At 37.8% G+C, this 12,578-nt stretch overlaps 1 protein-coding gene across 1 annotated transcript in view; it reads right to left on the bottom strand.

Moving 5' to 3' along the window:
- Positions 1–315: 315 nt before the first annotated feature.
- LOC123997213 (AP-1 complex subunit sigma-2-like) overlaps positions 316–12,578 on the bottom strand; it is a 46,264-nt gene continuing 34,001 nt past the window's right edge. The window contains exon 5 of the mRNA XM_046301379.1: positions 316–1,027. Coding sequence (XP_046157335.1) covers positions 992–1,027 — 36 coding nt within the window. The 3' untranslated portion in view covers positions 316–991. The remainder of the gene's footprint in view (positions 1,028–12,578) is intronic.

The raw sequence follows: 12,578 nt of genomic DNA, 5'->3' as shown, positions 1-12,578 counted from the left end.
TTTTCCCCATGATGTCAAGCAAAGAGGCACTGAGATTGAAGGTAGGCCTTGAAATACATCCACAGGTACACTTCCAATTGACTCAAATTATGTCAATTAGCCTATCAGAAGTTTCTAAAGCCATCATTTTCAGCAATTTTCCAAGCTGTTTAAAGGCATTCAACTTAGTATATGTAAACTTCTGACCCACTGGAATTGTGATACAGTGAATTAATCTGTCTGTAACAATTGTTGGAAAAAATACTTGTCATGCACAAAGTAGATGTCCTAACCAACTTGCCAAAACTAGTTTGTTAAAAACAGATGTGTGGAGTGGTTGAAAAACGAGTTTTAATGACTCCAACCTAACTGTATGTAAACTTCAGACTTCAACTGTATCCATAAAAATGATGCTGATTCATGATTTTGACTGGCTGAGAAAAGCTGCCTGCCTGTCTCATCCCGACACCCAACACGTTCATCACTATGGGACAGATGGAGATTGAATTTGAATATTGAAACAATGTTGCAAATGTTTATACAAATCACCTCTGTTAAAACTAAATGTTAGTCTAAAAGAAATATGAGCTGGGCTGATGAGACAGTGGAATGCTCAGTCAGATGGAACAGAGTAAATAGGCATTTTAACGGCATAGATTTTGCCGGTAGTCACTTGTGGAATAGACCGGCTGGAATGCAGATTTAACCAATCAGCATTCAGGATTAGACCCACCCGTTGTATTATACACAGTAAACCATGGCCTCTTCAGATAGACAACAAACAGTGGAATCAGCTGATGGAAGTATGTGAGAAACTGAAAATGTAGACCAATGACCTCTGACGATGTAGCCGTAGTCCTGTGTGGATCAGTTGGTAAAGCATGGCACTTTAGGGGGCTGAGGATGAGGAGCCAGGTGCTGGAGGGACCATGTGCTGGGGGAGGGGCTCCGCATGCAGAGTGGACAGGACAGCAGTGGAGTGGTGACAGTAGCTGACAGCAGTAGTGGACGTTTAGTACACAGGCACATTAAAGTACTCATGACGGGGCTGAGGGAAGAAAGATGCACACAGCTGTAAGACAACAGCCATCCCAGGTCCCACCCCGACCCACGACAGACAGACACATACAGCATCCACATGACTGGGCAATGAGAGGGAGCAGGACAGGGAGCAGCAGGCAGAGCTTTATAGAGTGATCGACTACAGACCTGCACACTGTGAATAAAGGCCTTTATAATAATAATAATAGGGTTTTGAAGAACAGTTAAAAAGGCTCTGTAAAGGCAAACTATCATTGTTGGCTTTAACCTAAGATTTGTTTAAAGTGCTAAACAGACTTCACAAGATTACAGGTTAGACAAGTGTACACAGAGACAAAAACACAGACACAAACCCTCACACACTTTTTCCCAGTGACAAAAACATTTAGCTTTCCACGAATACGAAATGTTACAACAGACTTCATAACTAGGGGTTGGGACACGACCAACAGACTTCATAACTAGGGGTTGAGACAGGACCAACAGAGTTCATAACTAGGGGTTGAGACAGGACCAACAGACTTCATAACTAGGGGTTGAGACAGGACCAACAGACTTCATAACTAGGGGTTCAGACAGGACCAACAGACTTCATAACTAGGGGTTGAGACAGGACCAACAGACTTCATAACTAGGGGTTGAGACAGGACCAACAGACTTCATAACTAGGGGTTGAGACAGGACCAACAGACTTCATAACTAGGGGTTCAGACAGGACCAACAGAGTTCATAACTAGGGGTTGAGACAGGACCAACAGAGTTCATAACTAGGGGTTCAGACAGGACCAACAGAGTTCATAACTAGGGGTTCAGACAGGACCAACAGACTTCATAACTAGGGGTTGAGACAGGACCAACAGACTTCATAACTAGGGGTTCAGACAGGACCAACAGACTTCATAACTAGGGGTTGAGACAGGACCAACAGACTTCATAACTAGGGGTTCAGACAGGACCAACAGACTTCATAACTAGGGGTTCAGACAGGACCAACAGACTTCATAACTAGGGGTTGAGACAGGACCAACAGAGTTCATAACTAGGGGTTGATGCACGACTAGGGTTGCAAAGGGTCAGAATCTTTCCGGAAATATTTCATGGGAAGTTAAGCCCAAGAATTTGGAGATATTTGCTTAAATTCATAGCATATTGTGGTTAAACTATCCCCAATTCAATGGAATTGCAACCCTCTGCATGCACAGTGCATTATTCCATCACATGCACAGCTGATTCTCAAGATCTTGCACACTAACGAGATGCCATTGAGCCCACACTACTACACTGTCTGAGCCAAGGACTACATGCTTTCTGCCAAGTTTTGATTACAATACTGGGTAGGGTGAATATATTTTATGACATGCATGCTTTTTTGTTAATTAGTAAATAGTAGCCTACAGCAAAGTGTGTTTAAATCATTTCTAACTTGTTCATTTCTGATAGTTAGTTTTTGCTACCATGTGGGTTTTACCTTGATTGAGACTGCTAATTGAGGAGTGTTAATTCACCTGTTTCCATACTAAAACATTTATCTTACAAAGGAGTTGTTTAACCTGTTACTCCTACCCCCTACTTTTTCGAACATTCTGTTAAAAATCGCGCAACATTTCAGCGCCCTGCTACTCATGCCAGGAATATAGTATATGCATATGATTAGTATGTGTGGATAGAAAACACTCAGATGTTTATAAAACTGGTTAAATCACAGCTGTGACTATAACAGAACGTGCGTTTCATCGAAAAGTGCAGGAAAATCTGATCACTGAAAATATATCCATGCGCCACTTCAACCCATTGTTAAACGTGAACCACATTAAATGGGGCCGAGGTTGCAATACCTACAGCTTCCACACGATGTAAACAGTCTTGTCATTTGCCTACGATTTGTTTCTTGGTCAAACAGACACGAGGCAGCGCAGTTCTTCCGGTCTCCGACCGGATATTTTGGTTGAGATTTACCCGGACATTATTTCCAGACGTACAGCTATAGAATATACATCGCCTCGTGATCAATTTGATCACTTATTGACATTTACTAATACCTAAAGTTGCATTACAAAAGTATTTAGAAGTGTTTTGTGAAAGTTTATCGTCAACTTTTTAAATTTTAAAACATGACGTTACGTTATAAAACGCTATTTTTTTCCTTGATCACACAGTCTTCATAGATCGATATCTAGGAGTGCCAACAAAGAAGATGGTCAAAGGTAATGAATGTTTTATTTTATTTGTGCGTTTTGTGTAGCGCCGACTATGCTAATTATTTTGTTTACGTCCCCTGCGGGTCTTTTGGGGTGTTACATGCTATCAGATAATAGCTGCTCATGCTTTCGCCGAAAAGCATTTTAGAAATCTGACTCGTTGCCTGGATTCACAACGAGTGTAGCTTTAATTCAGTAACCTGCATGTGTATTTTAATGAAAGTTTGAGTTTTAACGAGTGCTATTAGCATTTAGCGTAGCGCATTTGCATTTCCAGGTGTCTAGTTGGGACGCCTGCGTGTCGGGTCAACTTAAGAGGTTTTAATCCAGTCTGGCATCCAGTAGGAGCAAGAGGTTCATCTAATCAAACTATTTATCTGTACATGGAATTGTATGTTTTTTAAACTTGTTTTTTTTTCATCTTTACAGGAAAATGCCACGTGCTGACGGAGACATTTCACTGCAGCTAATGTAAAAGGAAAAGCTGTGTACATTTGCAAATACTGTGCCAAATCATATGTGAAGAATGCAACAAAGATGCAGAAACATCTGGCCAAGTGCATAAAGTTCCCTCAGCGCTCACAACAAGCAACCTCTGACAAAAGCCCCTCTACTTCTATTCGAGGTGTAAATGATGAATCAGACACCTTATTGATAGCAACAGCTCATGGTCCTCCTAGAATCATACATTTTTTTGGCTCAATGGAGGAACGTAGTCAGAGAAATACTTATGAATGTCTTGCTCGAGCTGTGTATGCAACTGGTTCACCTCTGATGCTCACAGGCAATGTGTATTGGAAGAGATTTCTGAATGTTCTTCACCCAGCATACACCCCTCCAACCAGACATGCTTTATCTACTCATTTGCTAGATGCAGAGTTCAAAAGAGTTCAAGTGAAGGTCAAGCAAATCATAGAGAAAGCAGACTGTATTGCAATCATCCCTGATGGGTGGTCGAATGTTCATGGGCAAGGAATAATTAACTACATCATCTCCACCCCTCAACCAGTATTCTACAAGAGCACAGACACAAGGGACAACATACAAACCGGTATCTACATTACAGATGAGCTGTAGGCAGTCATCAATGACCTTGGACCACAGAAGGTATTTGCACTGGTGACAGACAATGCTGCGAACCTGAAGGCTGTTTGGTCTAAAGTGGAGGAGTCCTACCCTCACATCACACCCATTGGCTGTGCTGCTCATGCATTGAATCTGCTCCTCAAGGACATCATGGCACTGATACAATGGATACACTTTACAAGAGAGCCAAGGAAATGTTTAGGTATGTGAATGGTCATCAATCTACCTCACCAAGCAAAGTGAGAAGAATAAGAGCACCACATTGAAGCTGCCCAGTTGGGGTGGTGTTGTCATCATGTTTGACAGTCTCCTGGAGGGGAAGGAGTCTCTCTGAGAAATGGCCATATCACAGTCTGCCGATATGGACAGCCCCATCAAGAGGATCCTCCTGGATGATGTATTTTGGGAGAGAGTGGTAAGCAGCCTGAAACTCCTGAAACCTACAGCATTAGCCATTACACGGAATTAGGGAGACAATGCCATCCTGTCTGATGTTCAAACTCTGCTTGCAGATGTGAGATAATAAATCCATACTGCCCTGCCCACTTCACTGTTTCTCCAAGCAGAGGAAACTGCAGTTCTGAAATACATCAAAAAGCATGAAGACTTCTGCCTGAAGCCCATACACACCACAGCGTACATGTTGGACCCCAAGCATGCAAGAGCATCTTGTCTGGTGCAGAGATCAACAAGGCCGATGGTGTCATCACTACCGTGTCTCCCCACCTTGTCCTGGATGAGGGCAAGGTTCTTGGCAGTCTGGTGAAGTACACTTCCAAACAAGGGCTTTGGATGGAGATGCAATATGGCAGTCATGCCAACATATCTCATCAGCCACCTGGTGGAAGGGACTTTGTGAATCTGAGGCTCTTTCCCCTGTTGCCTCCATCATCCTCCAAATCCCACCAACATCAGCCGCCTCAGAGCGCAACTGGTCCTTGTTTGGGAACACACACACCAAAGCATGCAACAGGCTGACAAATACAAGAGTTGAAACATTGCTGGTCATGTGAGCAAATTTGAGGCTTTTTGAGCCTGACAATGAGCCAAACTCAAGAAGGTTGGAAAGTGACAGTGAAGATGAGGCCTGGGAGTCTGTTCAAGAGGTGGACATTGAGGAGGTCCAGGGAGAAGACATGGAATCCTGAAAGGAAGACAACTTTAGTTTCTAGACTATCATTTTACAGATGTATGTTGAAAATGTTTTTGTGAGATGTGATGGATCTTTGGGGATCATTCCCCTCCTGTACTCCTTGTTCACTCATAGCTTCACGGCCAGGCACGACTCAAACACCATCATTACATTTTCAGATGACACAGTGGTAGGCCTGATCACCGACAATGTCGAGACACCGGCAACGTCGTGACCTGTTCACCGGACGTGCTATCTGTCCCACACCTGCTGTTTTCAACTCTCTAGAGACAGCAGGAGCGGTAGAGATACTCCGAATGATCGTCTATGAAAATCCAACTGACATTTACTCCTGAGGTGCTGACCTGTTGCACCCTCAACAACCACTGTGATTATTATTATTTGACCCTGCTGGTCATCTATGAACATTTGAACATCTTGGCTATGTTCTGTTATAATCTCCACCCGGCACAGCCCAAAGAGGACTGGCCACCCCTCATAGCCTGGTTCCTCTAGGTTTCTTCCTAGGTTCTGGCCTTTCTAGGGAGTTTTTCCTAGCCACTGTGCATCTACACCTGCATTGCTAGCTGTCTGGGGTTTTAGGCTCGGTTTCTGTACAGCACTTTGAGATATCAGCTGATGTAAGGAGGAGGACAGGAGGAGGTCAGAGACCTGGCCGTGTGGTGCCAGGACAACAACCTGAGTTTCCAGTTTGGGGAAGATCATTTTCACCATAAAAATGCCCCTTTGTAATAAAAGCATTAGATGCATATTCACATTTGCGGTCACTTTTGAGAATGGTGTTTTCGTGCAAATGTATTGCATTTTGGAACATAATAGCCTACTGCTGTGTGCGCTTATAGCTTACTGCTGTGTGCGTATTGCTGCGGTTATAATGTGAAGAAATAGCCTAATAGTTTAACATTTTAAGCTAAATGTTCTGATCTGTTGCGTCAAACTCATTGCTCAAAGTTTTGGGGATGCTAGTGGTTGTATTAATTTGGGATCTATCATGTCTCACAAGAATGTTTTTTGGGGGGGAGGGGAGGGGCATTACAGCCACACAAAGGGGATGTTGCCGGAAAATTCGAGGCATTATCATGTTCTTGTCTTATTGTGAATGAGAAACTGATGAAGTGTGTACAGCCTGCGCAAAAAAACTAAGCAGAACTCATGCCTTTCAAGCTACTTTTTTCAAATCATCATTAGAGTCTCATCATACAGCCTTACAATATATTAAACATCAAAACATTTATAGCCCAACATTTGTAGAACAACTAAAGTTACATTAATAACTCTACATGAAGAATATAGGAGGACCTGTTTCTTTGTTAAAGCCACATCAGGCCCTAACATAAGACAATTAAGAGTATGCTATTCTGTTCTTCTGAAATAGATGACATTTTCTTCATGTCATATTTCTTTAGACCGGTCTAAAATAAATAATGGATTTATTGTGATGGTGTAGACTATATTACATGGATTTATTGTGATGGTGTAGACTATATTACATGGATTTATTGTGATGGTGTAGACTATATTACATGGATTTATTGTGATGGTGTAGACTATATTACATGGATTTATTGTGATGGTGTAGACTATATTACATGGATTTATTGTGATGGTGTAGACTATATTACATGGATTTATTGTGATGGTGTAGACTATATTACATGGATTTATTGTGATGGTGTAGGTAGACTATATTACATGGATTTATTGTGATGGTGTAGGTAGACTATATTACATGGATTTATTGTGATGGTATAGGTAGACTATATTACATGGATTTATTGTGATGGTGTAGGTAGACTATATTACATGGATTTATTGTGATGGTGTAGGTAGACTATATCACATGGATTTATTGTGATATTGTAGGTAGACTATATTACATGGATTTATTGTGATGGTGTAGGTAGACTATATTACATGGATTTATTGTGATGGTATAGGTAGACTATATTACATGGATTTATTGTGATGGTATAGGTAGACTATATTACATGGATTTATTGTGATGGTGTAGGTAGACTATATTACATGGATTTATTGTGATGGTGTAGGTAGACTATATTACATGGATTTATTGTGATGGTGTAGGTAGACTATATTACATGGATTTATTGTGATGGTATAGGTAGACTATATTACATGGATTTATTGTGATGGTGTAGGTAGACTATATTACATGGATTTATTGTGATGGTGTAGGTAGACTATATCACATGGATTTATTGTGATGGTGTAGACTATATTACATGGATTTATTGTGATGGTGATTTATTGTGATGTGTAGGTAGACTATATTACATGGATTTATTGTGATGGTGTAGGTAGACTATATTACATGGATTTATTGTGATGGTGTAGGTAGACTATATTACATGGATTTATTGTGATGGTGTAGGTAGACTATATTACATGGATTTATTGTGATGGTATAGGTAGACTATATTACATGGATTTATTGTGATGGTGTAGGTAGACTATATTACATGGATTTATTGTGATGGTGTAGGTAGACTATATCACATGGATTTATTGTGATATTGTAGGTAGACTATATTACATGGATTTATTGTGATGGTGTAGGTAGACTATATTACATGGATTTATTGTGATGGTATAGGTAGACTATATTACATGGATTTATTGTGATGGTATAGGTAGACTATATTACATGGATTTATTGTGATGGTGTAGGTAGACTATATTACATGGATTTATTGTGATGGTGTAGACTATATTACATGGATTTATTGTGATGGTGTAGGTAGACTATATTACATGGATTTATTGTGATAGTGTAGGTAGACTATATTACATGGATTTATTGTGATGGTGTAGGTAGACTATATTACATGGATTTATTGTGTTGCTGTAGACTATATCACATGGATTTATTGTGATGGTGTAGACTATATTACATGGATTTATTGTGATGGTGTAGGTAGACTATATTACATGGATTTATTGTGATAGTGTAGGTAGACTATATTACATGGATTTATTGTGATTGTGTAGGTAGACTATATTACATGGATTTATTGTGATGCTGTAGACTATATTACATTGATTTATTGTGATGGTGTAGGTAGACTATATCACATGGATTTATTGTGATGGTGTAGACTATATCACATGGATTTATTGTGATGGTGTAGGTAGACTATATTACATGGATTTATTGTGATAGTGTAGGTAGACTATATTACATGGATTTATTGTGATTGTGTAGGTAGACTATATTACATGGATTTATTGTGATTGTGTAGGTAGACTATATTACATGGATTTATTGTGATGGTGTAGACTATATTACATGGATTTATTGTGATGGTGTAGGTAGACTATATTACATGGATTTATTGTGATTGTGTAGGTAGACTATATTACATGGATTTATTGTGATGGTGTAGACTATATTACATGGATTTATTGTGATGGTGTAGGTAGACTATATTACATGGATTTATTGTGATAGTGTAGGTAGACTATATTACATGGATTTATTGTGATTGTGTAGGTAGACTATATTACATGGATTTATTGTGATGGTGTAGGTAGACTATATTACATGGATTTATTGTGATGGTGTAGACTATTACATGGATTTATTGTGATGCTGTAGACTATTACATGGATTTATTGTGATGGTGTAGGTAGACTATATTACATGGATTTATTGTGATGGTGTAGGTAGACTATATCACATGGATTTATTGTGATGGTGTAGACTATATCACATGGATTTATTGTGATAGTGTAGGTAGACTATATTACATGGATTTATTGTGATGGTGTAGGTAGACTATATTACATGGATTTATTGTGATGGTGTAGGTAGACTATATTACATGGATTTATTGTGTTGCTGTAGACTATATTACATGGATTTATTGTGATGGTGTAGACTATATCACATGGATTTATTGTGATGGTGTAGACTATATTACATGGATTTATTGTGATGGTGTAGACTATATCACATGGATTTATTGTGATGGTGTAGGTAGACTATATCACATGGATTTATTGTGATGGTGTAGGTAGACTATATTACATGGATTTATTGTGATGCTGTAGACTATATTACATTGATTTATTGTGATGGTGTAGGTAGACTATATTACATTGATTTATTGTGATGGTGTAGGTAGACTATATTACATGGATTTATTGTGATGCTGTAGACTATATTACATTGATTTATTGTGATGGTGTAGGTAGACTATATCACATGGATTTATTGTGATGGTGTAGGTAGACTATATCACATGGATTTATTGTGATGGTGTAGGTAGACTATATCACATGGATTTATTGTGATGGTGTAGGTAGACTATATTACATGGATTTATTGTGATGCTGTAGACTATATCACATGGATTTATTGTGATGGTGTAGGTAGACTATATCACATGGATTTATTGTGATGGTGTAGGTAGACTATATTACATGGATTTATTGTGATGCTGTAGACTATATTACATTGATTTATTGTGATGGTGTAGGTAGACTATATCACATGGATTTATTGTGATGGTGTAGACTATATCACATGGATTTATTGTGATGGTGTAGGTAGACTATATTACATGGATTTATTGTGATAGTGTAGGTAGACTATATTACATGGATTTATTGTGATTGTGTAGGTAGACTATATTACATGGATTTATTGTGATTGTGTAGGTAGACTATATTACATGGATTTATTGTGATGGTGTAGACTATATTACATGGATTTATTGTGATGGTGTAGGTAGACTATATTACATGGATTTATTGTGATTGTGTAGGTAGACTATATTACATGGATTTATTGTGATGGTGTAGACTATATTACATGGATTTATTGTGATGGTGTAGGTAGACTATATTACATGGATTTATTGTGATAGTGTAGGTAGACTATATTACATGGATTTATTGTGATTGTGTAGGTAGACTATATTACATGGATTTATTGTGATGCTGTAGACTATTACATGGATTTATTGTGATGGTGTAGGTAGACTATATCACATGGATTTATTGTGATGGTGTAGACTATATCACATGGATTTATTGTGATAGTGTAGGTAGACTATATTACATGGATTTATTGTGATGGTGTAGGTAGACTATATTACATGGATTTATTGTGATGGTGTAGGTAGACTATATTACATGGATTTATTGTGTTGCTGTAGACTATATTACATGGATTTATTGTGATGGTGTAGACTATATCACATGGATTTATTGTGATGGTGTAGACTATATTACATGGATTTATTGTGATGGTGTAGACTATATTACATGGATTTATTGTGATGGTGTAGACTATATCACATGGATTTATTGTGATGGTGTAGGTAGACTATATCACATGGATTTATTGTGATGGTGTAGGTAGACTATATTACATGGATTTATTGTGATGGTGTAGGTAGACTATATTACATGGATTTATTGTGATGGTGTAGACTATATTACATGGATTTATTGTGATGGTGTAGACTATATCACATGGATTTATTGTGATGGTGTAGACTATATCACATGGATTTATTGTGATGGTGTAGACTATATCACATGGATTTATTGTGATGGTGTAGACTATATCACATGGATTTATTGTGATGGTGTAGACTATATCACATGGATTTATTGTGATGGTGTAGGTAGACTATATCACATGGATTTATTGTGATGGTGTAGGTAGACTATATTACATGGATTTATTGTGATGGTGTAGGTAGACTATATCACATGGATTTATTGTGATGGTGTAGACAGACTATATCACATGGATTTATTGTGATGGTGTAGACTATATCACATGGATTTATTGTGATGGTGTAGACTATATCACATGGATTTATTGTGATGGTGTAGACTATATCACATGGATTTATTGTGATGGTGTAGACTATATCACATGGATTTATTGTGATGGTGTAGACTATATCACATGGATTTATTGTGATGGTGTAGACTATATCACATGGATTTATTGTGATGGTGTAGACTATATTACATGGATTTATTGTGATGGTGTAGACTATATTACATGGATTTATTGTGATGGTGTAGACTATATCACATGGATTTATTGTGATGGTGTAGACTATATCACATGGATTTATTGTGATGGTGTAGACTATATTACATGGATTTATTGTGATGGTGTAGACTATATTACATGGATTTATTGTGATGGTGTAGACAGACTATATTACATGGATTTATTGTGATGGTGTAGACAGACTATATTACATGGATTTATTGTGATGGTGTAGACAGACTATATTACATGGATTTATTGTGATGGTGTAGACTATATCACATGGATTTATTGTGATGGTGTAGACTATATTACATGGATTTATTGTGATGGTGTAGGTAGACTATATCACATGGATTTATTGTGATGGTGTAGGTAGACTATATCACATGGATTTATTGTGATGGTGTAGGTAGACTATATCACATGGATTTATTGTGATGGTGTAGACTATATTACATGGATTTATTGTGATGGTGTAGGTAGACTATATCACATGGATTTATTGTGATGGTGTAGGTAGACTATATTACATGGATTTATTGTGATGGTGTAGACTATATTACATGGATTTATTGTGATGGTGTAGACTATCACATGGATTTATTGTGATGGTGTAGGTAGACTATATTACATGGATTTATTGTGATGGTGTAGGTAGACTATATTACATGGATTTATTGTGATGGTGTAGGTAGACTATATTACATGGATTTATTGTGATGGTGTAGGTAGACTATATTACATGGATTTATTGTGATGGTGTAGACTATCACATGGATTTATTGTGATGGTGTAGACAGACTATATTACATGGATTTATTGTGATGGTGTAGACTATATCACATGGATTTATTGTGATGGTGTAGACTATATCACATGGATTTATTGTGATGGTGTAGACTATATCACATGGATTTATTGTGATGGTGTAGACTATATCACATGGATTTATTGTGATGGTGTAGACTATATCACATGGATTTATTGTGATGGTGTAGACTATATCACATGGATTTATTGTGATGGTGTAGACTATATCACATGGATTTATTTGTCTGTTTTAAATGTTCCAAAGGTTTGG

This window comes from Oncorhynchus gorbuscha, linkage group LG15 (assembly GCF_021184085.1).
Source record: "Oncorhynchus gorbuscha isolate QuinsamMale2020 ecotype Even-year linkage group LG15, OgorEven_v1.0, whole genome shotgun sequence".
In the NCBI taxonomy this organism is placed as follows: Eukaryota; Metazoa; Chordata; class Actinopteri; order Salmoniformes; family Salmonidae; genus Oncorhynchus; species Oncorhynchus gorbuscha.
Note: the sequence above shows the minus strand (reverse complement) of the source record. Positions and strands in the feature narration are given on the sequence as shown.